We start from the raw sequence: 26,172 nt of genomic DNA, 5'->3' as shown, positions 1-26,172 counted from the left end.
CTCCTAGGACAGAGATCTTTATTTTACAGGTATGAACACTGAGGCTTCAGGGGCTAACTTGCCAGAATCACACGGCTGATAAGTGCTGGCCGGAGATTTGAAACCAGAGCGCACTCGCTCTAGCGCTTGTGACGGATCGTTTCCACCCCCTTCCGTCCAGACGCCACAGTGCCTTAAAACCGGGGCCTCTCTCACATTGTGTCCCCGGCGTCTAACACCCTGCCGGTACGGAGTGGTGCTCCGCTCAAGCTGTAGGAGTTTCCTGGCGTCACTGCACGAGACTGTGCTTGCAAAGTCTTTTGTTGTTCTTTAGAAAGAGGAGTATAGCCTCATTTTTTCATCCACCAGCTAGTATTGAAAGCACTTATACAAAATCATCCTCTGTCCCTCCAGTGTGGCTGGCTCTTACGGGGCTGCTAATGGCCTCTCTGACCCACTCTCTGTTCCCAGAGGAAGGCCTTGCCTGTGCGCTTTAGCTGACTTTTAGTGGCTCAAGGTCTATGACGTGCCATTTGGTGAATCCAGTGCTGGATGCCTTGATGCACATACAAAGCTGTAGGACCTTCTGCATCTAATTCCTATGCCCTGGTCGCTTCCAAACAAAAAAGATTAGCAAGAGGCTGGACCATTGGCTGTGTTAGCGGAGGGCTATCCTGCGTGCGACAGGATGCAGATGTGCATGTGTGCGTGCGCGCGTGCGTGCAGATGTGGGGAGAGAGGGTTATACCTGCACTTGGAAGTACTTTCGTCTTCATCCCTTCAGTCAGCGAGCATTTACTGGACTGTCCATACATTATGAAGTGCAGGATTCCCTCAAGCCGTGATTAGTAGTAAATAGAAAAGCATACCACCGGGCTAGTGCTCTTGCTTTTTAACAAAAGAGTGATTGATCAGGTGGTATTCCCTCCTTTCTCACTGTGGTGAGTGAGAGGATTTTCTTCCAGCCCATTTTCAGCATGCTGCTACTACCGCCCCATTTAGCTCGGTGCCAAATTGCAGTCGGCTCCGTTCACTTCTGTTTACCCGAGCAGCGCCGCAGTGATTAAATGTCACTGGGGACACCGAGTACACAAAAGTAATTAACCTAAAAGGACGTGTTAGAATAAGGGTCAACAACCTCTTTAGCCCACCGTGCCCCCAGCAAGACTAAGTATTGACAGAGGTGTCGCGGGCAGGGCAGGGGCCAGGTGAGGGGTGGGAGGGAAGGACAGGGAAAGGTCCGAGAAGCCGGAGCAACCGACCGGCACTCCCGGTTGTTCGGGGCGGCAAGCAGACCGCTCTGAGACGTGCCCTGTAGTTCCCTTATGATTTCGCTCTTTGACCTATGATCGAATGGTGGTTGGTGGCGGGGGTGGTATTAGACCATGAACTGACTTCACTTTCAGCATCTCGGCCCTGATTAGGGCTGTTTCCTGGTTAGACCAGACTAAGCTTGCTTGGCACACACTTGGTGAATCAACCTGTTCTTCCAGTGTTTTCAGTATTTTGTCAACCCTGCATCTTTACACCTACTTGTCAGATGAAAACTGCTGCTTAGAATCATTTCTTCGGAAGGATTTGAAATTGCGTCTCTAGGTATCTGTGTCTGGTTTGTTTTCATCCCTCAAGTCACTTGTGAAACTGATATTAATGCTTTATATACTAAAATTTACATAAAACTCTAGATAGTCCTAAGTGACGTATCAGCCATTTTAAAGCTTTAAAAAAAAACAAACAAACAAGTATTATCTCTGTCTGCTCTATATTTGGCTTTTTCTTTCATTACCTGTGTGTGGTGACTTACTCTTAAGGAAAAAAAAAAGTGAGTAGTGAGGGATTTTTTTTTTTTCCTTTTTTCCACATACCTCCTTGGGAGATAAACATTCTACGAGATCCCCAGGGATCACTATTCTCTAAATGAGCAGCCACAGAAAAACTGCTGATGCCTGCATTCTTCATGTGGTCGGTCTGTCAGGCAGGATTCATTTAAATCCTGCCTTTTTGGTGGTCAGACCTGAGTAAGATTTGTTTCTCCCCGGTCACAGACAGGTGATGAGTACATGATGAAAGACAAAAGAGAGCCAGTTGAAAAATGTCTCCCTTATGTGGAAGATTTATCTCTCTTAAAATAAGAAAAATTGGTGGCCTTGATACGTTTATGCAACAACAAATATTTCTTGTGTGTCCACTCAGAGGTCAGATCGTGGTACTGACCTTGGAGGGGGGTGGCTGTGCCCTTGCTGATGGGGAGCAAACAGGGAAAAGGTACCACCTTTGACCCTCTCTTCCACCTGGCATCTCTTCAGCCTTTGTTCAGTTTTAATTTGTGCACCACTTCCTCTCAGTGTCTTTTCAGCGTAGCCCTAAAAATTGTCTTGTCACTGTATCACTTTCAAAAATTACCACTTTCGACTTTTGAAGGGTGCCTCCTTTCTTTGGTGTGCCTGCACACACCTGCACTCGCACCCGCACACCCCCCCCCGCCCCACGCAGCTGTTCTTCCGACTACGGCAGTCATTAATACTGAGTGCTGAGAATACAAAGAAATAAGGCACAGTAGCTTATGCCCTTCCGGAATGCACAACCTCTACTCTCAAAACAATGAAAATAATATGGGAGCAAGTAAGACATACGCAAGAGTGTTGTTGCCTGAGCAGATCAAGTTTTGTAGTCACTCCTTTGTTCAGCAGCCATTAACTGAGACACCAAACCAAGTGGATGGTCTCTGCCTTTGTGGGACTTCTAGTCAAGTAGAGGAGATAAGAAAATAATCAAAATGATGGGTGTGATACAAATGCTAGGAAGGAAGGAAGTAAGGGGTTATGATAGAGATTTCTAGCAGAGAGCTCCTTGGGTAATGCCACCGACAAGACCTTTCTGAGAAAGTGGCATTTAAGCTGAGACATAGGTGAAAAATGCTAACCACTCAGAGGTTGGGGAAGAGTTCTTGGCAGAAGCCCACACTGAGGGATGAAAGACAGTGGGGTGTCCAGCATCCGACAAAGAGAAGATGCTTGTGTGAAGGGGCATGATACCTATTGTGCCTTTAGGATTGTTGAGGCCTGTGGCATCCAATATAGTAGCCACAAGCCACATGTGGCTGTTAAGCCCTGGAAACGTAGCCAGGCCAAATCGAGATGTGCAGCAAATGCGAAATACAGGCCAAACTTCAAAGACCTAGTACTAAAAAAAAAAAAAAAAAAAAAAAAGTAAAAAGGTAAAATGTGTCACTAATAATTTTGATATTGATTATATGTTGATGTGGTATTTTTAGGTACAGAGGTTTAAATAAATAAATACATGACTAAAATTAATTTTACTGTTTCTTTTTAATTTTTAAAAATTTGGCTACCATAAAAATTTAAATATATCCGTGGCTCCTGTTATATTTGTCAGTTTTGTTCTAGAGCACAAACTTTAGTGTTTTAATGAAGGACCTTAAGACCAAATTGTCCAACTGTTTTTTGCCATATTGAGATGGTATGAAGAAGACCTGAAGTTTCTTATTAGCCATCTGAAAACCGTTTGGCAGCCTCCCTTTAAGTTGATATACTATTGTTGCCTATCTTTGTTCTTACTGAATTACCCTCGATGTTGTAGAGTATATTTGCATACATAATACATAGGAATATATATGAGGCTCTTGGAGTTAACACTCTCTGGAAGAAAAAAATGTTTAGCCTTTCAGATAGATTAAAACAGTTTACTGGAAAAAATAGCAACATGAAAAGACTTTCTTTTCCAATAAATTTTAATAGTTACTAAAATGAGGATTCTGGTCCATTAAGATAGAGCTTGCCAAGTCTTCAAGCTGAGTCACTTATTTTCTCTGAGCAGCTACTCTACTCCAGTTTCTTTCAAAGCAGCTGTTAGAAATGTGTTGATATTTCAATTCAGGAACAGAACACAGTGCAACTACAGGTCTAAAGTCAATTCCCCTTCCCAGAAAATTAAGGAAGGACATTTTTGCCAGCCCTCCCCCCCCCTTTTTGTTTTAGTTCAGTTAACCTCAGGTACCAGGTCAGACTTGTCAGTGAGACATAGTAACATTGATTATAAGGTGGTAGGTGAAGAATGATCTAGGATAAATTTTATGGGTGCTATACAAAAAAAAAAAAAATTTTTTTTTTAAATCCCAGAAAGAAATGACAGGTGCACGTGTCTGTACTTTACAAAGTACATACAAGATTTATAAAGTATCTATTAATGAGGGAAAGGAATTCTTGGTGGAGAGCAAATGCATGTAGGAACATTAGGTCTTGTGAACTTTAAGGAGGTCCATTGGATTCAAGGGCATGCAGTGGCTTTGGGGTGATTAGCTGGGTTAAAAGATGGGACTTTGACGTACCATCTGTGGGCTCACTTCTCCATCAGTGGTGAGGGGATGTACTTGTCCCTTCTCATTCTCCCAGTTGCTTGCTCGTGTGACCAAGCAGTTCAGACCAAGAGCAGACAGTTGGCTGTCAACAGAGGGAAACTAAAGTGCCTACACAAGGATCAAACCTGTATTTTTGGTGTCAAAGCATCATGTTCCAGCAGCTCAGCTCGCCAGCTCAAGTAACCGTATTTAATGAAATTTCTGGGGTAGAGCCAACAGCTTTATTCCAGGAAGAGGAAATAACAGTCAAGAAACCCCAGGAGGACATTAAGATAATGTTCTAATTTAAAATCAATTTTATTGATACCTTATAAATTATTATAGCATTTTCTCCTGACCAAGTAATACATAATGCTGAGGCCATGGAAACAAAACATGAATGACTGACTATTGAAGTACTGTATAGTTTACTGCATGAAGCACAAAATATGTAGGACTTCTGTACTCCAGTATTTTTAACTCATCGAGCCTTCCGGACAGCAAGGTGTAGATTTCATTCATCTTTGTATTTCTGTACTTTAGTGGGTATTCAGTAGATACTTGTTGAAGGAGCCCCTAAGTAGACTGAGACTGTGTAGGGGTCTCACATTCGCATAGGAATTGGAGCTCTCCATGATGCTAGCTATTGCGTTCCCAACATGCATACTCTATCTCGGGGGCAACGTTCTAAGCAGATAGCCTCGTTTTGCCCATTGGGGAACTGGAAGCTTAAGAGAGGTTCTTTAGCTTGTCCAAGGTCACACAGCTGGTGGTACAACCTAGTCTGGAACCCAGGGCTGTCTGACCTTGTACCCATACCATAACCACTGTGGATACTGCCTCTCTTCTTCTTAATCATTCCTCTCTCAGCTCTTGTTTTGATTATCAGCCAGAGAAATTTATTTTGCCCCAAGTGTCTCTTACCAGGAAAGAAGCAGAAAGACAAAGACAACAAGAGAACGTTTTAAAGCGCGTGTTGTTCATGACATGTTGTAGAAGGTGAAACATTTATTAAGAACAGATTCATTATTTTATATGGAGATTATATTTTAACAAGGGCAGGTCTTCAGAAAGTCCCGGTCATTTTTGAAGGTGAATTTTGATTTATGTTAATTTGGAAGAAGCAAGTTCTGTGAGGGTTATATACAGATTGTGTTTTTAATGACTTCCTTAATCAAGCAGGTTATTTTTAAAAAGTCTTACTGTCGTGAGCAGTAAACTGACACCAGTGACTAGCTTAGAGCCCTACCATATTCAGGTTTTTCACCACGAGCATGCTATAAATTTTAAGTTAATTTACATAAATTTGCATGTGTTATGAGTCAGTATGTAAGATGTGTGTATTTCAGCCAAATGATTTTTATTTTCTAATTTTTCCCAACTGAGGATTATTTTCTCTATCTCTGCTGGTTATTTTTTTAATAGGTGGGATGGTAAATATTAAAATGTTTTATTAGTTAATAACTAAATGAATAGAAATGAAAACATCCAGTGTAACACTATATAATAAAACCTCAATCAGAAATGCACTGGGCGGAGGCGGTTGGGGAGGGGGTTGCTCCTGGGTGGCTCAGTGGATTAAAGGCTCTGCCTTCAGCTCAGGTCATAATCCAGGGGTCCTGGGATCAAGCCCTGCATTGGGCTCTCTGCTCAGCAGGGAGCCTGCCTCCCCCCTCTCTCTGCCTTCCTCTCTGCCTACTTGTGATCTCTCTCTGTCAAATAAATAAAATCTTAAAAAAAAAAAAAAAGTGCACTGGGGTATTGTGCTATGTTTGTTTGGTATATATAGGTTTATTGAGGATATTACTTCTATTTTGGAACTTGCTGAAAGTATTTTGTAACTCTGAAATGCTTTGAGGACTAGTAAACAAATTGACCCAGCGTGACTCATGTTTGTCGGGCTCCTACTGAAGGCCCTTCTGCTTGGCAAGGAGAGTGGGCTGAGTCCCCCTGATCTCAGGCTGATTTCAGGCATTATATTGGCCTTTCTGAATTTGAGAGTGTCAACCATATTCATTTCTGCTTTAGTCCTATGTTTTGTTGCTGTTGTTGTTGTTCAGAGGAAATGATGCTTGAGGACTTTAGTTATGGCATCAGTCAAGGGTCAACAGGCCTCTTGAGCCTGTCTTCTCCGTCCTGCTCTCCCCCACTGGCATTACCCAGCTCCCTCTGAATTGTCCCTGACCCAAACTAATTCCTGTACTGAATGAACTGCAGTTTGACTAGCAGTATTAATTTATCTTCTAAACTGGGCTGGTTTTGAGTAAAGTAGGCCTGGACAGCAGTTGTAAGGGGAGGGCAAAACCCTGGCCAGATTTTTGTGGTACCTCTTGCCCTGTCATCATGCCCTTGATCTGTTTGAAAATGGATTTACCCTTTGGTGCCAAGTAGATGGGGTGTTGGGAGGCTGTAGCTGATGAACAGACACAACATAACAAGTGAGTTTTAGAGTTTCTGGTCATGGTTGTCCAACCATTCCTTCTGGTTGGAATCTTGCAAGTGGGCAGGGACATATGAACTTATGCGAATGGCGAGCCGAATTAGCTTGATGTGCATTTGAAATCGAATTAGAAAGTCCGATGTGGAGGCGGTATTTATAGTCCTGCCTGCCGTATTGAACCAAAACCTTATTGTGTTGAAAGGAGATGTGTTTTGGTTAATAGCAGCCTATTGAAGCCCTATCATTATGGACCATCTGTGTATCTGTGCTGAGGGGCAGGGCTACACAGATGCCGAGAATAGTCCTTATGTGAGGCTTAAAATAGAAGAGCCACACTAGCTCTGTAGTAAGTGGCGTGCGGCGCAGCCCCAGTGCGGAGTTGCTGTTGCGGAGGGGCTCGGTTATCGGTCCGGGACTGTGCCTTGTACTACTCTATGGAGGTTCTTTGAGCTGGTCCTCAAAGCAGCTCCGGGAGGGAGTGGGTGGAGTATTCTTGTCTCAGACTACAGAGACTGAGACTGAGCAGTATCCCTAAGGCTACACAGCTATTAAGTGGAAAACTCTAGACTCAAATCCAGACAAGCAGTCTGACTCCAGACAGATGCTGTTGCCTGCTAGTAAAAATCTGTGCTACCTGTTATTAAAACTAGCTAATTGTAACAACACTACCTCTTGTTTTCTTTTGGGGGGAGGGTGTGTACTTTATAGAACTCTCTGTCATACATGGTCATCTTTGATCTTGGGGTGGCAGAAGAGGAAAGGTGAAAGGGCGGGGCTATCCATTTCAGCTGCTGGAGGTGTCCATTTTCTGTCTGACTTGGTCAGTAACCTTTTGTAAAATCTTAGTTGGGTTTCAAACTAGGACCTAGAATTTTCTCATTTGGAGATGAAATGTGATCTATAATTTTAGGAGTAACTCTGTTAAAGCTTATCTTTTGCTTTCAAAGCAACTGGGATTTCCGTCTTAGACGACTTAACAAATTTTTAGTATTTTCTTCTCATTTGTCCGTGTCTGCCCTCTTTCTTTTCTTTCATTAAACTTCTTTTTACTATCCCAGTAATAAGAGTGTTTCATTTTTAAAAATGCAGAGCTCTGTAGTAAGCATTCAGATGTAAGGTCTTTGGCCTTGTCTTGATTGGCCTCTGCGTCTGACTGTTAATGGCCCTCCATTCTTAACACATTCGCCGATGTACTCACCTGATCCAACTGTAATGAGAAAATGTTTCTAAGTCTGTAGATTGATCCAGAGTCATGATGCAACTCCAACTACATTTCCTGTGTAGTGAGCTAAGGAAATACCTAACCTAGGTAAGCTTTTAAAATAATGATAGAGAAATAACCAAAAGTATTTTCTAGTAAAACCAGACTTTGTCTTTAAAAGTATTTACTTAATTCTTCCTCTTCACATGCTCAGCAAAAATCCAAGTGGCCTTCCAGTGGCAGAATGGTGGACTTGTAAGATTCATGACGAGAGCCTGTGCCAAGTCCAATTTGATTCCAGAGCAATTATGTTATTAGAACATTGCTGATTGCCCCAGTGCCCATTGTGTAGCTTAACCTTTAAATGCTAGTGATAATTAACTACTTTATCATTCTACCAGGAAACTCCAACATATGACTCTGTTCTGTGGTAAAATTTCACAAATAAAATACTGCCCACAGAGCCAGAAACAACCAGTTAAGGAAAAGTAAAGCTGTTTGTACATATATGTCAATAAATAGGCATAAAGATCTAACTAAATAAGTATTACCATTTAGTGTTAATTTTTCTGAAAGTATCTTATAATTGTTTAAAAATCAGTTTTTCCTTTTGGACAAATTGGAAATAACTTTCAGTAGAGTATCTCAGAATTAACGGCTCAGGTTGCTGTTAATCACACAAACACACAGTTCTTTTCTTATTTTTGTAAAATAGCCAATGAGTAGGATGAAGTCACATGGAAATAGGTAGAGGAGTGGAGGGGAAGAAGAGACATGACTGTGCAGCTAATCCCCAGGGGTGGCACTACTCCGATCTTACTGTAGTGGATGGTTTCTTGTGTAACTGTTCAGCCGAGTGGTCTTCTGAAAGGGAATTATATGAATTTTAGGTTAAGATTGAGGAGTTCAAAAGGAATCTTTGCTCATTTATGTTCAGAAACATTTCTGGGCAGTTCTCTGATGCTCACTGGGCCAGGTCCCACGCCCCATCCCCCCACCCCGAGTAACACACAGCCTGTAGTGGGAAGTGGCCTTGTAAACAAATAGCCACATATTGATTGCCAGTGCTCTACTCACGGGGTGAACGAAGTGTTAAGGGAACAAAGAAGAATTGAGTGATTAATTCTGCCTGACAGCATCTGAGCAAGCTTTAAAAGGTGACATTAGAGCTGGTCCTTAAGAATAAGGATTTCAACAAAAAGATACTGAGGGGAAATGGGCATTCTCATAAGCCAGGGAAAAAAGGCTACAGATACAATGAAAATGCACAGAGCACTGGAAAACAACAGGCTCATAGTGCTGAGCTCTAAGGCCAGGGCCCTGGTTAGGGCGTGGAGAGAAGGGCTTTGGAAATGGCCACACACAGAAATGTGTGGACTTTTCCTCCCCTATCGACAGTGGGAAAACAATTTTGTTGTTGTTGTTTTTAAGGAATTGTGAGAAGTGGTCGAATGTCTCTTTGGGAAACATGAACCCTGGAAATGTGGAGGATAGATTGGAGTGGAGGCAGACTAGATAATGGGGTTCTGACCTCAAATGTTGTAGGTCGCGGGCTAACGGATGATGTTTGCAAGCATGATTTTGATGAAATAATGGTCACAAAAATCTGACCATGGCATAAAAGCAAAGCAGATGCATTCAACCAAGTCTTATGGCGTGGGAATGAGGATTGGAACTCAGCAGAGAAACAAGAAGAAGCTGTCTGATTTAAAAAATTGTTTGGCTTCTAATGTTTTGCTTTGGTCTTTGGCCTTACTTAATGATGTCTGCCATCTTTTCTGCTATTAAGCTTAAGGGTGAATGAGTAGGGATGGTTTCAGGATTTGGTGCCTCCGATATAGAAAATTCATTGAGGACTCTGATAGAGAATGGTACAGGAAGGAAGGGTTTAGAGGTACCCAGCCCTATCACTGGGAACCCACTCGTTCTTCCCATCTTCCCCTGACACCAGACCCCTACCTCCTTCCTGCTTTGGGAGCTAGTAGTGGAGCTGCTGTCTCCACAACTGACCACTAGGGGGTGATGTCTTGGTAGAGAAACTGACCCAGGCATTGGCTGGTGGGGGAGAGGGGGAGGTTCATTGATTTTCCTCTGATAGGCTTCAAAAGTTTAGCCACAAAAGAAAATGGGGCATTAAGGTTCAATGGAAGTGAAATGGGATATAGAAACAAAAGTTCTGGATATCGCACTGCCTCCCATAGTTCATTTAAAAGCCCTTATAAATGTTATGTATCTTCATAAATGTTAATTATTACCATCAGACTTAAGATAAAAGAAAAAAAATGAACAAGGGGTTAGTTTTATGTGAGAAGAATGAAGCTATCAATGAGGAAGAGCTTTATGGAACAGTTTCCTGAATTGTTTCAGATGCAAAGCAGAGGTAGTCTGGTGGTGATTCTTTGTTCTTCCTAGAACTTGTTTTCTCATCTCCAGGTGTTCTTTCCACTGCCCAGCCTGGGTTAATTTAGCACTCAGAGCTGGGCGCTGGTGCCCTGCTGAGGGGCTTAGTTTTTCTGGCCTTTTCAACCCGCCCTCCACAGGTCAGCCCTGCTTGTCTCTCACACCTCACCTGTGTGGTCTGTCCTGTACTGAGTCACTACCCAGTTCATAAGGTTGCTTCCAGTTTTCGTTGATGCTTTTCTCACTTCCTCGTAAATGATGTTAAGCCTCATACTGTCTACATGTGCCCAGTAGTAATCACCGTGGCCTGAATGCCGACAGACTCACTCTCTGTGCTTCAGTGTTTATTTTTGGCGTGTAGGCCTCCTCCAGTTGGGAGCTCTTTGGAAGAGCAGAAATGACAGACACTGCTCGCTCCCGATTGTGATCCCACAAGGGAGGGACTGTCTTTCTCAATTACCTGGTCCTAATTGGGGATTCCAGGGTTTCCAGGGATATAAAGGAGCAGGTTCATGAAAACTATAGGAGTCAAAAAGGAATAAAGTGAATTTTTGCAGGTGTTTCGTTTTTGTTATGATTATTTGCCACTCAGTCTTCCATGCCCTTAAAAAAGGGACTTAGCAAAATTCCGTAAATAGAACCTTTGTGTCACAGGATCACCATTTTTTGGTTGCTTAAATTCCCAAAGAGTACCTGTCTTCCTTTTTTCTTTGAAGAATTACTAGTTTTTCTCGAGATACATAGCATACTCTGTCTCTGGACAGGCTTAAGTTACTGGCTTCCCATCAGCCAGCAAACTTGGGGCTGGAGCCGGCTGGGGCCTGACTCTTCCTCCATTTTCTTTTCTATCTGCTTCCTTTCTCACCTCTTTGAAGCTGCTGCGCCAGTGTAATCTCTGTATCCTTGGGACCAGATCCATCCTGTCTTCTGAATTTGCTGTTCCTTGCCTCCCTCTCTGGGCCTGTCTCCATTTCTTCTTTCCTGTCTGTTGCTTTTCCCCCGCATTCCCTCTTCCCTGTTTTTTTTCTTGGTTTTCTGTCTCCACCTATGTTGCCCTCTTCCTTTTACCTCCTCCCTTCTCTCCTGTCTCCTCCTAACAGTTTTGCAGGTGCACATTAACAAACAAAAACGACAGTGCGCGGGAAAAACTCACTCTTCAGTGAATGGTCATTTCTCAACCCTGCTTTCTTTTCTAATTCCAGAGCTCTTCGGTATCCCCGTCTGCCAGTTTCCGAGGTGCCGAGAAGCACAGAAACTCCACAGACTACTCCTCTGATAGCAAAAAGCAGAAAACTGAAGAAAAGGAAATTGCAGCTCGCTATGTAGGTTCCTCTGCCTTTGCTTTGGGGGATGTCAGTTTACTCCAGCAGTCGTTTTACCCTTTGACTATTACCAACCAAAATGAGAACATAGGAGGAAAAAAAACATCTACTTGGAGAAAAAAAAATAGTGCTTGTCTTTATAGCTGCGTCTCAGTTGGCTAGCACAAGTCCTGTGTGTGTGCAGGTCTGCGCACGTGTGGATGTGAGTCGGAACAGAGTGCTTTTTCTGGCAGCTAATAGAAGATGTCGTGGGTGTCCTATAATACCATTCCTAGAGATGTATTTGCTTCCCTCTGTGTATTTCAAGGTGGTTGAACTTTCTGTGGTCAACTGGAAATGTTAAGGAAAAACGTAAAATCATAGAAACCCCGTTAAAACATGTAAAATGAATTCATGCTGAGGAATAAAGAGAGTTTTGTGGAGTATAACTTGCAGAAGCATCCATATGTGTCGCTAACATGGGTTGAAGCCCATATTCCTTCAGTGACTAAGCCTTCGGGTCACTTAGTGTGAAGGGAGCAAGCTGGATGGCACCGGGCTGGCTGCAGGCAAGCCCCTGCTCCCCCTTGCTGTGGTGAGGCCCTGCGGGACTGCGAGGCCTCAAAAAAATCAGAAAGTTTGGACTTTGCTGTGAAACCTCCCAATTTTAAAATGGTAACTACATAACCCAGTTTTTTAAACTGAGAGAATAAATCACACCCAGCCACAGGCAGGATTTAGCCCAGACAGGCCAGCTTCCACGAGATGCTCTGGAGTACCAAGTAAGCCATAGGCTTCAGTTGTTTAAACGGTAAAGCAGAATCCTCATATACCTACCTTGTAACATCATCATGAGGATTAGAGAATATAGTACATTGTAAAGTGTTTGGCACTGTTCGGTGCAGTTCATTTTTATAAGCTGTGAGGAATTCGTCTGAACTTACCGGGGTGAATATGGCCCTCGTGCGTGTGTGCTGGGGGAGGAGGTAATGCTTGTCACTTGTCAATGCAGGACAGCGATGGTGAGAAGAGTGACGACAATTTGGTGGTTGACGTTTCCAACGAGGTACGTTTTCTGGCTCGTTCAGCTTCCTGCTCTTGTACTGTAACAGGGACTAGCTGGAGTCCGCAGTCAGTATTCAAAATGTGTGCTTCGTTTCCAAAGGGGACCCACTTTTTATTTACCTGAAAAATGTATGTATAACTGATTTTATGTATTATTGATCCTTTTTCATTGTTATTCTATTCTATAAAAGTAGAAGTGTGTTTTGCTGTCACCTTAAATGCACAGCAGACATGGGGTCATCCTGCAGATCTCATTGACAGAGGACCTGTGGATCTGTTGGGTTCTGATTTTTGTTTTGAGTAAGTACAGCTGACCCTTGAATAGTGCAGGTAGGGGAGTGGTTTTTTGGGGCACCAACCTCCCAAGAAGTTGAAAATACACATGTAACTTCCCCCTCCCCTTTTAAAATAAGTGTCGTTGACACACAACGTTACATTGATTTCAGGTGTACAGCAGAGTGATTGAGCAAGTCTGCACACGATGCTGCCACATACACCTTTTGACTCCCCCACAACTTAACTATTAATAGCCTACGATAGCATCAGTAGTCGATGAACATGTATTTTGCAAGTTACATGTTTCATACTGTGTTCTTATGATAAAGACAGCTAGAGGAAAGAAAATGTTACTAAGAAAATGTTATTAGGAAGAGAAAATTCAATTTTTAGTACTATAGTGTATTTACCCAAAAAATCTGCATATAAGTGGACCCATGCAGATCCAACCCATGTTGTTCAAGGGCCAGCTGTGCTATAAATATTTAATATTTTTTTTTACCTCAATACCAAATATTTTCTTTAGCAGTTTGGTACGTCTTTTGTTATCGGTTATGGGACATTTTGCACTTCTCCATGCTTTGCGTTAGAAACATCCACACTCAAGTACTCTAGCATTGTGAATGTGCTGTGCTGCGTTAGTACCCTTGATGTTCCTTCACAGGATCCGTCTTCCCCTCGAGGGAGCCCAGCACACTCCCCGAGAGAGAATGGCCTGGACAAGACGCGCCTGCTCAAGAAAGATGCCCCCATCAGTCCAGCCTCTATTGCGTCCTCCAGCAGCACTCCTTCCTCCAAATCCAAAGAACTTAGCCTTGTAAGCTGTCCTTCATCATCGTTCTTAGCCTTGCCTGTTTCAAGATGATTGGCTTTGAATATTTTGTAAATTCGGTATTTTTCACATTTTCTATAGGGCTCTTGTTTCCAAATATATGTGTACATTCAGTATTCAAGTTTAATTGACAAAAGTACTTTGGGAACAGAGTGGGTTTACGGACTTAGCGGTGATAGATGTTTGTTTTATGAGTGTTTTTACAAGGACAGGGGTGGAATATGGGGAAATTGAGTGAAACGTGTCTCAGCAAAGATGAAGAAATACACACTGGGCTTACAGAGATGGTTTTATCACCTATGGTTTATGGTAAATTTAGTTTTCAGCTGGGATGTGATTTTGTTGCTAGCTTTGTTTGAATTACCAAGCTATATATGACTGCAATAATTTTCCCTTCCTATCTAAGAAATAATCTGTCATTTACAAAAGTCTACCTTGACTCAACACCACAAATCACTAAAGCAAAAATGAAATTGCTTGCAACTCAGGAGAATCTCCCCATACCCTCTTCTTCTTTGGCTCTGTAGTTAATTGCATTTTTGTGTGTGTCTTCCTTTTTCCTTGCCAATTATTTCCTTGTAGCATAACATTAAAAAAGAAAAAAGACTCCGTTCTCATATAACCTTCTGAATTCACAAATTCACAACTGAAGGAAAGAAAGTTCTTCAGTTTGTCTGCAAGTTAAGGGGATGTGTCTGGCACGGGGCTACATTAAGTTTTTTTCTGTGGTTCTCTCTTGGCCTTCTGGCCTTCTTGTATTGCCACCTCCTCTGTGCTGGTCTCTGTGACCATAGGGGCGTGGATCTGTTCTAAGAGGACCCATTAACCAGGAAGCCACTTGTGACATGAACAGTCTACCAGAAACACAGCTCAAGCATCCTTAAATCAAAGCAGCCAACAAGTGTTTGGTCACAGGACGTCATGATTTGTCAGCCTCTGTCTGACTCAGACCCAGTTTCCTGGAAATCATTGACTGCCCTAAATTCTGCTTCAGTTTATATCCTCTTGAACGTTGGTTTTGTGGTCTCAGGGAGCTCTTTCTGTTTGTTGGTTTTGTTCTTTTTTAATTATGAAAATAAAGGCCCAACCTGAAGAACTTTTTCCATTCCTTACTCTTTTCCTTTTGACTTGTCTTTTTAAACGTTTAACATTATTGTTAAAACTGTTATGGGGCACCCGGGTGGCTCAGTGGGTTAAAGCCTCTGCCTTCAGCTCAGGTCGTGGTCCCAGGGTCCTGGGACCGTGCATCGAGCTCTCTGCTCAGCAGGGAGCCTGCCTCCTCCCCTCTCTACTTGTGATCTCTCTTTGTCAAATAAATAAATAAAATCTTAAGGGGGAAAAAAAAAACAAAAAGAAAACTGTGTTCTGACTGCCACTATATTCTCTTCCATCTCTTGTTAGAATGAAAAATCTACTACTCCTGTTTCAAAGTCCAATACCCCTACTCCACGAACCGATGCACCCACCCCAGGCAGTAATTCCACTCCTGGACTGAGGCCTGTGCCTGGAAAACCACCAGGAGTCGACCCCTTGGGTTAGTAATAAGAAGGGCTTTCTGTGTATTTATGCTTCATGTTTTTAAAGAAATTCAAGCAATTTAAACAGTGCAATACCTTAAGAGTAGTAATAAACAGTATTGAAAAGCGATAGAGTTATTTTTTTTAACCTGAACCAAGCGCCTTAATGACTTTTGAGAATATTACTTTAAGCGAATTTGAGCCCTGGATCCTATTTTTTTAAAGGTATATGTTAATGCCTCACTTCCTTATTGTTTCCTGTGTTCTTGGTTTTTCTCTTCTCTCCTTTCATTTTGGTGTGTAGCCTCAAGCCTCAGGACCCCGATGGCAGTCCCTTGTCCATACCCAACCCCGTTCGGGATCGTGCCCCACGCCGGGATGAACGGGGAGCTGACCAGCCCCGGCGCCGCCTACGCGGGGCTGCACAACATTTCACCGCAGATGAGCGCAGCCGCAGCTGCCGCCGCCGCCGCCGCTGCCTACGGGAGATCACCGGTGGTATGTTCCTGGGCCTTCACAAAATCAAGCCATTCCACAGGATCACCAGACGTTACTTTCGAACGTAGTTTATATAATTTGAGGTATTTGTAGAGGAACCCATCACATCTGTAAATTAAACTACACGCAGTTGTACTGTGAGATCCATTTCCTTTTCTAAGGAGAGGAAATGTCCTTGTTATTTTAGGTTTCCTTTAAATTTTAAACCTACAAGAGCAGAGCGAATGATCATGACTGTAGTGAACCCTGTGTTTCCCTCATAAACTTCAAAAATTAAACAAGTAATTTTTTTCATGTATATTCCATCCCCAGGTATGTTACCCCTAAAGTCATGAACATCCTGTCTTTTCATTAGTAGATACTTTTGTATGTGTACCTCTAAAAATTGTATTTAAAGTCTGTATTCTCCCAAGATCTAGAGAGGTATTGAGGAGGCTGAAATGAGTTAATGTAATTTTGTGTGTTTTTGTTGTTTTGCTTGGGAAAATTCTAGGTTGGATTTGATCCACACCATCACATGCGCGTACCAGCCATACCTCCGAACCTGACAGGCATTCCGGGAGGAAAACCGTGAGTACCTCTGAGCCTCATGCTCCCCACCGTGCTCCAGACCCCAGGCCCTTGCCGGCCTTTCTGGCTGATCACTGCTAGGCAGTGTAGGGGAGCTCCTGGAGCTCGATGTGGTTTTTTTTGTTTCTGTTTGATTTTTTCCCTTGCAAAGAATTTCCATTTTCTCTCACACAAGAAAAGAAGTAATGAGGTGGGGTTTTGTATTTTCAATTTAAAATCTTGAGCTTCTAATATGGAAATGCAAATTACTGAGACATCTCCAGCAGTCAGGTCTGCTCTACGTCTGTTACTGAATTCTTTTGTTGCCTTGAAGAAAAAACGTCCTATGTGCAAACCTGGATGCTCAAAATTTGAGCGTGTTGGGAAAAGACATGCCAAACTTCAAAGGCTGTGAAAAGAAAGAAGTGTGGTCTTATGCTCAGTTTTGTTCATAGGAAAGGTGGCTTTGCTTATTTGGCTTCTTGTCCCAGGAGCTGGATATTTGGAGCATCTGTATTCACAGCCCCCTTGAGTTACGAAGGCAAAACGCACGCATCAGCTTTTCCAGCCTCTTCTTGTACATTCTAATCTCTCACCATACCTCATTCCACAGCCTTCCATTTCAGTCCCGCACACCTTTTTATGACTACCTACGCACGGTTCTCCTGCTCTCTGTCTTCATCTTCCCAGATACAAAGACTTGACTATAAAATAACACCACTCTTCCTTTAAAATCCTAGCTTGCTTCCTCTCTCCTGTCTTCAGGAAGCATCCCCACAGACCCTTCCTGCCTTACTAGTTCCCCACGGGTGTGTATGCTCCTGGCTCTTCCCGCTGGCATCCTGTCTGTCTCCACACACGCCGTCCATGTGCTGCTTCCCCGAGCTGGTGCTTTCTCCTCAGCCTGTGCTACCCACACTTGACCCTCAGTAGCCAGTAAGTCCCTTCTCCCCAAGGCTTCCTTGGTGGCTTGGCTGCCTCGGGGCATTTGGTCTTACTGGTCCTTCCTGCAGCACTTTTCCTGTGGCTTCTTGTCTCACTTCAAAAGTGTCTGCTAAAGTGTCACTTATTAGAGCATTCTGCCCTTGCAGTCCTATCTAAAAGAGCATCCTTCTCTCGCTTCCTCTCCCCATTGTTGTTCTTTTCTACCTGTCTGTAGCTGTGATCTGCTTCTCCCTGCTTGAATGTAAGTTTGTGAGAGCAGAACAGAACTCTTTGCTGTTCGGTTATAGGAGTAGCTCCGGTGCCTAGAGTGGTACCTGGTACCTGGTGCTCACAGTACATACTTTTTAACTGAGGGGGAGAGAGTGCGCACAGGTGAGCCAGCCCGTTTCTTTCTTCTCCGATCTCTGACTGCTTCTTTATTCGCTGCTGTACACTCAGGTGCTTAGTTGTCACTGTGTTATTTCCTGTAGGTGACTTCTTGGTGTAACTTACTTCGGTACAGTTCTGTGCTAAACTTCCCCTGTTGCATCACAGTGCTGGCTCCATAGCCAAGTTGCTCCGTAAATATTTGACTGATTAATAAGGGAGGCAAGGCAAATTAGACTTTGAGTTCCCTGAGAATCAAAGGTATAAATACCCATTACCATAAAGTTCTGTGTATTTGTGTGTGTTCTGCAAATAGTTGTTGACTGACTTAGAAGTCTTGTTGACTGAGCGCTCTGATGTATTTGAAGGTGAAAGTTTGGTCTCTTTCGGGCAGTGATTAAATAACAAGGTCATAGGATTAATCAAATAACTCAAATCCCTCTGAGTTCCACATGAACCTGTGGGGAAGGAGAGGTTTCTTTAGGGAAAGGGTATCATCCCATGTTCAGGTACTGTGTAGTTACCATGTGGTTGACTAGCTGTGGCACCAGGGCTGTGGTGTAACCACTAGTGCAATACTGCCCCGAACCCTGCGGGGTGAAGAGAGGGGAAGGGAGCTTAGGTGCCTGTAAAGAAGGACGGTCTTGATTTCACTTTGGTCCATCTGAACCACTGTTGAGTTAGAGCTGGTCTGATTCGGGAGGCATTTCTCTGAGCCTTGAGTGGGACTCCCTTTCTTCCCCCAGAATTATCAAATTGTTGAGATTCTTTTGGGAAGGGGGATGGGTTTGAGGATGGTTGCAAATTTTCATTCCTGGGAGTGATAGAGCCACATCATGCAGTTGGCAGATGACATTAGGAGTCCCAAAGAGAGCATGGTGGGGTCAACAAAGTTGAGTTCTGGGATGTGACAGGTCAAAATTTGAATTTTTACTCTGCCAGTTGAGAACTGGAGGACAGTGTCTTAACTTGGGGAGCTTCAGTTGGCTCATCTATAAACCGAGGATGGCACCTGCCTTGACAGACGGGGCGTAAGAGTAATGTAAGATAATATCTCATGCGTTTGGGATGGTGTTTGGCATATGGGACTCCTCAGTCAACCGCAGCCTCATTTCCGGTTTAGCTTTGCCCTAGGTCATTATCAGCTTTTCAGGTGCTTATGCAGTTGAACTGAACTGCATTTCTGTAGTGGGCAGAAATGACCCAAGAAAATTAGATTGGAGTAAATAGACTCTACATTCCTGTCATTGGTGTGTCTTTATTAAGAGGACGTCAAGACATGTAAATTCACATTCATTTATGCATAAAGAGATAATATATTTTTATTACCGATTTCTCAGAGGAAGTAATGATAACAGGTGGCTCGTCAGATCTTAAGATACAGAATTGTGAAACTTTGTCTTCTGTGTGTGTTTCAAGAGAAACGACTTTTTTGTGCTATAACATGAAACATAATGAGTCACCTAAAGGCTTCCCCTACTGCACACACAAAGTAAACTGCCTTTTTCCAGAAAGACTCAAAGCAGTTGTGCATCTCTGTCCTAATTAACTTTTACAGAATGAATTGTTAGATGTTATCAAAAGTTATAATTAAATGCATGTCACCAACTAATGAATAAAGTAGCATTTATTTAATAATTCACATTGGATCCTCTTGTCTATTCTGGTGAATTAGTAAAAGTTGCATTCAGCTTGTAATTGGAATGACAACGTAGTTTAATTTTGACGTAAGCCCGAAATGGACTTTCCTCCTCACCTATTACTTAAATGAGACATTTATAAATAGGGTAAAACTATTCAATTAAAACCATAGTACTAACTACATCGTGGGACATGGCATATGGATGGAGCCATGAGAGAAGAGCACAGGTTTGTTGGTTTTCAGCTGCTGATAATTCAGAAAATTTACCGTGGTGTTCTATTTGTTTTTGTAAAGCGGGATTTTTCAAAATAGGAACAATGCTTGAGACACAGTAAGCCCTTAGCAGTATTTGTTGGCTGGCTGATGTACGAATGGGTTCATATGCCACTTCGAGCCTGATTTTCTAGCATACTTTGTAAAGCACAATGGCCAGATCTTTTATTGTGAATTTAAGGTCTTGTCCCATCTCGTGAGACATTGAAAACTTTGGAGAAGGCGTTGCGAAGTATGAGACAGATGAGTTCAACATTCTAGAACTGGACCTTTTAGGGAGAGTAAATGAGGTTGGGGGTGGGAAGGCCAAGGACCTTCTTTAAATATGCTGGGTTTTCATCGAAAGATGATGTTTCAGGTAAAATAGCATCTTCGGTGCACATGTTTTTAAAAAGAGCGATTTGCAGATGCCTTGGTGGAGGTGTAGTTCTGTCAGAAAGTCCAAGGTGCTTCTGTTCTCTTTACCGTCTTTCTTAGCCATTCTTAGCTTTTAGTGCTTTCACCTGCTGTGCTCACACGTGCTTGTGTGTCTGTATGTCTGGGTGTGTGTGTTTTGGTGGAAGAGTCCACTGTGTTCCCTGCACCCTATCCCTCCAGCCCTACATCTGTAGTTATGCGCTGGACATCTCAGACATCTTGCGTGTGTGTTATCTGCACGTCAAAGTCAGCATATCATGATGCTTCTTCTCCAGACGAGGCCTTCCTCCCACATTGCCCATCAGGAGTATTGATTGGTATTCTGATCCTTGGGGGAATTTTACATCCACTGTTACTTTTACTGTCTTCCTTGGGAACTAGCCTGGTTCAGGTCCCCCAGTACCTTGCATCTAGATGATTGGAATCATTGTCTCTTAGTCCTCCTGGCCAACTGTATTCCTTGCGATCAAATTTATTGTCCGTTGCCCCAGTTCCCCCTCCACAAAACCCTTCAGTGAATTCTGTTTGTGGCGTTCTTAGGCTGGCCTTGCAGGCTCTCCCTTTTTACAGCCCTCCCTTTTCTAGCAGATAGACAGCAGTGTGAGTGTGTGAGTGTGTGTGTGTGTGTGTGTGTGTGTGTAGTATAAATGTATATATTCCTGATGCATTTGATCAGACTGTGCTCAGGCCAGCTCCTCCAACCACTTAACCCTGGGGTGGTTATTGAACAAATGAATTCTTTGTATTAAAACCAGCCCAGGAATTTCCATCATTGCTCCCCATCCTTTGAGAGCCCTTGCTCTGCTCTTTCTGCCCGCCTCCCCCACAAATTGTTTTTCCGTCTTCCTCCCTCCTCTGTGAGAATCCCTCCATTCTGCAAAACCCATCGCTAGAACCATGTCACTATCGAGACCTCAGCTTTGTCTTGAACCACCACAGAACTTCCCACTTCTCATATTTCATCTGGTATTGTGGCCACTTCTTTGCTTTTCTCATCAAACTTCCTAGATTAGAAGCTGCTAGTGGGCAAGGCCAGTGCCTTACCTTGTTTTGTGTTCTTAGCATGACGTCTCTATCCATGTGGCTGAGAGGCCTTACCGATCCATTGAATCGGGTAGAAAAAGAGGAGTTCGTCAAGCCTGGGTTTCTGATTTCTAGAGTCTGGCTTTCGTTACACATTCCAGTACACTTCGCCAGCTACACGTCAGAGTTAGTTGAAATCTGGTAAGATTCTTACTAGAGTTTTATTCTTTCCAGTCTTGAGTATCTTACATGTACTAATAGCAAGCAGAGGGCTGCATTACATCCTTAGTGTAAGTAGGCTCTTGACATTCTTGTTAAAGGGGGTTCCAGGAACATAGTAGGTGCTCACAGAGTGCTTTGTGGTTGAGTTGAAGAATATCCTATCAAAAACCTCGAAAGAAATCTTGTGTCTGGTTTCTTAACTATTTAAATTCTCAAAGCTCCTTAAAAACCACTTAGTGATACTAGGGAGAAGAGAAGGGATGGCTTTTCAAGTAAATTATCATTAAGAATGTATGAGACCATCTAAGTGTGGAATAACCTTCCTCTCCTTTCCTTTAAGATTTAGTCTCATGACCTCTTTCATTGCTAAATCAATAGCCTTTTTCTCCATCGTCATCCTTCAGAACCTCAGCCTTTCTCTGAGACCACTGCTGCCTTCCCCTCCTTGCCTGATTGGCACCTGGTTCTCTCCCCAAGGAACCCCCTCCACCTGCAGCTCTCTGAGGGGGTGCCCCTTGGTTTGTTTCATATCCTTGAATCTTCAGAGCCAGTGATGGGTGATAAAGGCTGTGTCATCCTCCCCACCCCTCTGCCGCCCCCACCACCAGTCTTTTCTAGAACTGAGCTCCTTTATCTTTTTGTGAGAAAACTCTGGCTCTTTCAGGCTTGTGTCATGGATTCTACCTACCCTTACGCCTTGTTGGGGGATTTCCTTTTTATTAAAGACTTGGCACTGACTTAGGGTCTTCCTCCTTGGAGCCACCCTCATTCCACAGGAGTCTGGTGTTCGCAAGGTCAGCCCCCAGTAACCCTGTCATGGGGCTTGGACCCCTGTAGCTGTGGACCACTGCTTGGCCAGCTGTAGCTGTCCTTGACTGTTTAAAAGGCTCACAAGGAAGGATCTCGTCCCCGCCCCCCTCACTGTGTCACTTCCAGAACCCAGGTGACCCATCCAGCACAGCCTTCTCTGCTTCCACCCAGCCGGAGTGATCTTTAGAACCGCACATCTGTTCCCAGCTGTCGGACTGTCTCCCAGGCACAGACCTCCTGTCTAGGCTCCTCTTCCCGTTCTGTCACCTCCAATCCATTCTTCACCCAGCAGCCAGAATAGCACTTTAAAACATGAACTGAATCCTGTTATTCCCTGCCGAGAAGTCCCAGTAACTTCCCACTCCACCCAGGATAATGTGCATTCCTCATCACGGCCCACCAGGGTTTTTTCCCGCTGCCTGCCCTCTGTCTCTCCAGCCTGCCCCTCGCCACTCAGTACACACTAGTGTTCTCACTTGTTTCTGCTTTAGGGACTCTGCATTGTTCCTCTACCTCCATGTTCCACATTCCTCCCCCACCCCCGCACCCCCAATGTGTACCAGGGCCTGCGTCCTTTCATCTTGTCTCTTCTCACATGTACCCCAGACCTGTGCCGCGTGCATGCGTGGGTGTGTGTGTGTGTGTGTGTGTGTCTTGCCATCTGATGGGGATCTGAGGTTACTTATTTTTCTGCTTATATATGGTATTTGCTTTCCCTTCTAGATGTTGACCCTGGAGGATAGAGACTTTGTTCACCCCTGATTTCCCAGCATCTTTGATAGTACCAGGTTCAGAGTAGGCATTCAATAAATAGTTTCTGACTAAATGGATACCAAACGTTCCGTCTCACTGTGGCCTTCGTATTTGCCATGCCCCGCCCCTTCACACCATCTTGTCTTTGTATCGAAGCCCCATTGCCTCACCCCGTCAAATCCCACAGTACCAGGCATGTCCACTATTCATTGCGTTGACCTTCTGACACTGTTATATTTATTTATGTGATTATCTCACTAATCAGTCTGCCCCTCGACCTACCTGCTGCCTACTCCCACAGGCTGTAAACTCAGGAGAACCAGGGATGCAGGGTTTGTTTGTTTTTCTTCTGTTGTAACCCTACAAATATGGTGCTTGGCACACGGGGATACCCAAGAAATTTGTGTTGAATCGTTGAATCTCTTAATACGTTGTCAAGTGATTGACCATCTTCTCCTATCTCTGGACTTGCCGTCTCTCTCAGTCATCTGTGTCTCCGACTGCTCTTGCTGGAGGGTCCATAGATGTAAGCAGCCCCCTAAATCCTGCGTTCGTCCCCTCACTGTATGATCTGCTATGGCATTACTGCTCTGCTCCCTTAGCTTCCACTCTCACTTCTCAGTCAATAAGCGCACGTTGTCTTTCTAACCTAACCTCTCACCTGAGTCACAGTACTCTGCTTACTGTTGAACTCTTTGGATTCCCAGCTGCCCTTAAATTAAAGAAAACCAAACCAGTTAGCTCCTTGAGTGTGTAGCTTTTGGTCATGCTTCTCTGTCTCTTCACTAACATGTTGTCCCCCTGAATCTCGTGGGTTCTGAGCCTGAGAGCCCTCCTTCCCACCTCTCCCAGGTCACCGGTTCAGTGTGTCTCCCAAGTCCTGTTGATTTGACCGAGGACATGTCTTCTGTCTCTTGTCTCCCGAGCTTCCGCCTCCTTCCCCGCCAGCAGTGCCACATACCACGTTTCTGCTACGGGCTGGGCCTCTGCTTCTCTGTTGTTACCGAGAAGGAAAATGCCCTCCGCTATCTGGCACCACGTCTTCCACGGCCACATACTGCGTCATCCCTCCTGGGGACAGTTCGGAGGGTGATGAGGTCCTTAGTAATGGGACGAGTTTTGATGAATGTGGCTAGCCTGTAGCTTTTTGCATTAAGGTGCCATAAACTGTTTTGATTCTAAAACTTCCCTGAGAGGTCCAAGCTCCAGTCCTTTGTGCACCCACAGATGCTTTCCCTTGGTATGTCTTTCCCAAACTTCGTCCTATAAACAGAGCACATTCCAAAGCTTCATGCCAAAGCAGAATGACATAATTTCCAAAATGGGCTATTGCCCATGATAGAAGACAGGCCCAGCTCCCTGTCCCCACCCCATGCATCACACAGCCTCACTGATGTGTCCACCCTGACCTCAGCACCCTAAGAATAGAGATCTCGAGGGAGATGTTCGAATGGAAGTTGCATTTAGAACCAAATGTTTTCATAAGTGTAGAGCTTTCCTTGGAGATGAACTGGAGTTGGAGCTGATGATAGGCACTTATAGGTGGGCCTTTGGGGTAGTCACACAGGACGCCTTTACAGGTCCTAATTTCATCAGGAATTACTTGCATTAATGATTGTCAAGTCCGATAGGACTTATTGTGGTGCGTGTGCTGGGGTCACAGCTGTCGTTTCACTGTGGGCCTAGAGACTCAACTCCTTGGAGCTTGATCGTTTTGACTCATTGATCTCCATTAGTAAATCACTTGATTGGCGTGAATTCATATACAGGCAGAAATAGTATCACAGGCTTCTGGGTCACCCAAAGTAGAAAACAGAGCAAGTTTGCAGAGTGTCCTGAATATACTAGGTGTTGGCTTTACTAGATAGATACTATACTAATGTTGACTTTCTTATTTAATTCTCTGTGAAGTGTAGGTAGCATTCTCTCCCTTTGAAAGATGAGAACTGAGGTTCAGAGAGGCTCAGTGACTACTTAATGCCACACACCAGTTAGTGAAGAGTCGACCTGACATTTGATCGTAGGTCTAGCTCTGAAAATTAGGTTTTCTCTTTTGTACCAGGTAAATTTGACTTACTTGCAAATTATAAAGTTACACTGAAAAAGTTTTCTTTCTCATCTCCTCACACTGATCAGTTAACTAATGTTTTTCACCTTCCGCTCCTACTTTTCCTTCTCCCACTGCACTACCGTAGAGCGTACTCCTTCCACGTCACCGCAGACGGCCAGATGCAGCCTGTCCCTTTCCCCCCCGACGCCCTCATCGGACCCGGAATCCCCCGGCACGCGCGCCAGATCAACACCCTGAACCACGGGGAGGTGGTGTGCGCGGTGACCATCAGCAACCCCACGAGACACGTGTACACGGGCGGCAAGGGCTGCGTCAAGGTCTGGGACATCAGCCACCCCGGCAACAAGAGCCCCGTCTCTCAGCTCGACTGTCTGGTGAGCGAACATGGAGGCACCTTCATTCAGAAAACGGGATGGAATAGTGAGAGACTTGGTTGAACGGGCAACACATGGAATTGATTCCAAGTGGGTAATTGTCTTCGGTGGTTTGTGGTCCTTCATGTGGAGAGTGCAACTTTCGTGAGTCCTGCCCAATTCGTGGGCACAGGCTCACTACCCGTTTTCCGGTCTGATAAAGGAGTATAAGAAACGTTAAAAGCCCAGGAGGGCTTCTGTGAGAGCGCACCTCTCGGTCTGTCACATGGTGACATTACCAGAGTAACGTCCTGCTTTCTGCGCAGACAGTAGACTATTCCCTTGCCTGTGTCTTGGGCGTTTGTCCTTCCATCATTTATAAAACTTCTGCTGGACATTCTTCCTTAAACCAGCAGTGGAATTTCTGCTGCTCCACAATGTTAGGTTGGTTTGACATATTTGTTGTACACAACATTCCCAGACCCTCACGTTGGAAGGACCTTTTTTCTCACTCCCCCTCCCTTAATATTCCTCGATCAAATTTTGCCTCCAGTTGATGCTGCTTGATCAACCACTGCTGTCCAGGACTCGTGCGCTCCTGCGTTGGGGTGTGTGTGTATGTGTGTGTGTGCGCAAATGAGTCAGGCAGCTGGGTGATTTGGTTGGTGGTGGTGGGAGTTGGGTCTAGATCTTTGCATTTTCATGCTAATTAAGATTAAATATCTCAGCACTAAATTTGTAGATCAAGTTTAAGTACTTCCCTAATTTCATGTAATTTTCTAGCATTAATCCACTTTATCATTGTCATAAGTAAAAATGGCTCATTAAAACCAGGAGGGAACACAATACTTTTATGGATTTCTGCTCTCATGTTAATGCTGT

The 26,172-nt window shown here is 44.0% G+C and overlaps 1 protein-coding gene across 12 annotated transcripts in view; it reads left to right on the top strand.

The window, feature by feature from the left end:
* The window catches only part of TLE4 (TLE family member 4, transcriptional corepressor), a 141,526-nt gene that overhangs the window by 107,925 nt on the left and 7,429 nt on the right, over positions 1-26,172 (top strand). For all 12 annotated transcript variants that reach the window (XM_045085356.1, XM_045085355.1, XM_045085359.1 and 9 more), the window contains 7 exons: positions 11,580-11,699; positions 12,691-12,744; positions 13,684-13,836; positions 15,253-15,385; positions 15,673-15,866; positions 16,360-16,436; positions 25,062-25,311. In XM_045085356.1, coding sequence (XP_044941291.1) covers positions 11,580-11,699; positions 12,691-12,744; positions 13,684-13,836; positions 15,253-15,385; positions 15,673-15,866; positions 16,360-16,436; positions 25,062-25,311 — 981 coding nt within the window. The remainder of the gene's footprint in view (positions 1-11,579; positions 11,700-12,690; positions 12,745-13,683; positions 13,837-15,252; positions 15,386-15,672; positions 15,867-16,359; positions 16,437-25,061; positions 25,312-26,172) is intronic.

The sequence above is a fragment of the Mustela putorius genome, unplaced genomic scaffold (assembly GCF_011764305.1).
Source record: "Mustela putorius furo isolate JIRA1106 unplaced genomic scaffold, ASM1176430v1.1 tig00000854_pilon_pilon_pilon, whole genome shotgun sequence".
NCBI lineage: Eukaryota > Metazoa > Chordata > Mammalia > Carnivora > Mustelidae > Mustela > Mustela putorius.
This window is presented reverse-complemented; position numbering and strand designations above follow the sequence as displayed.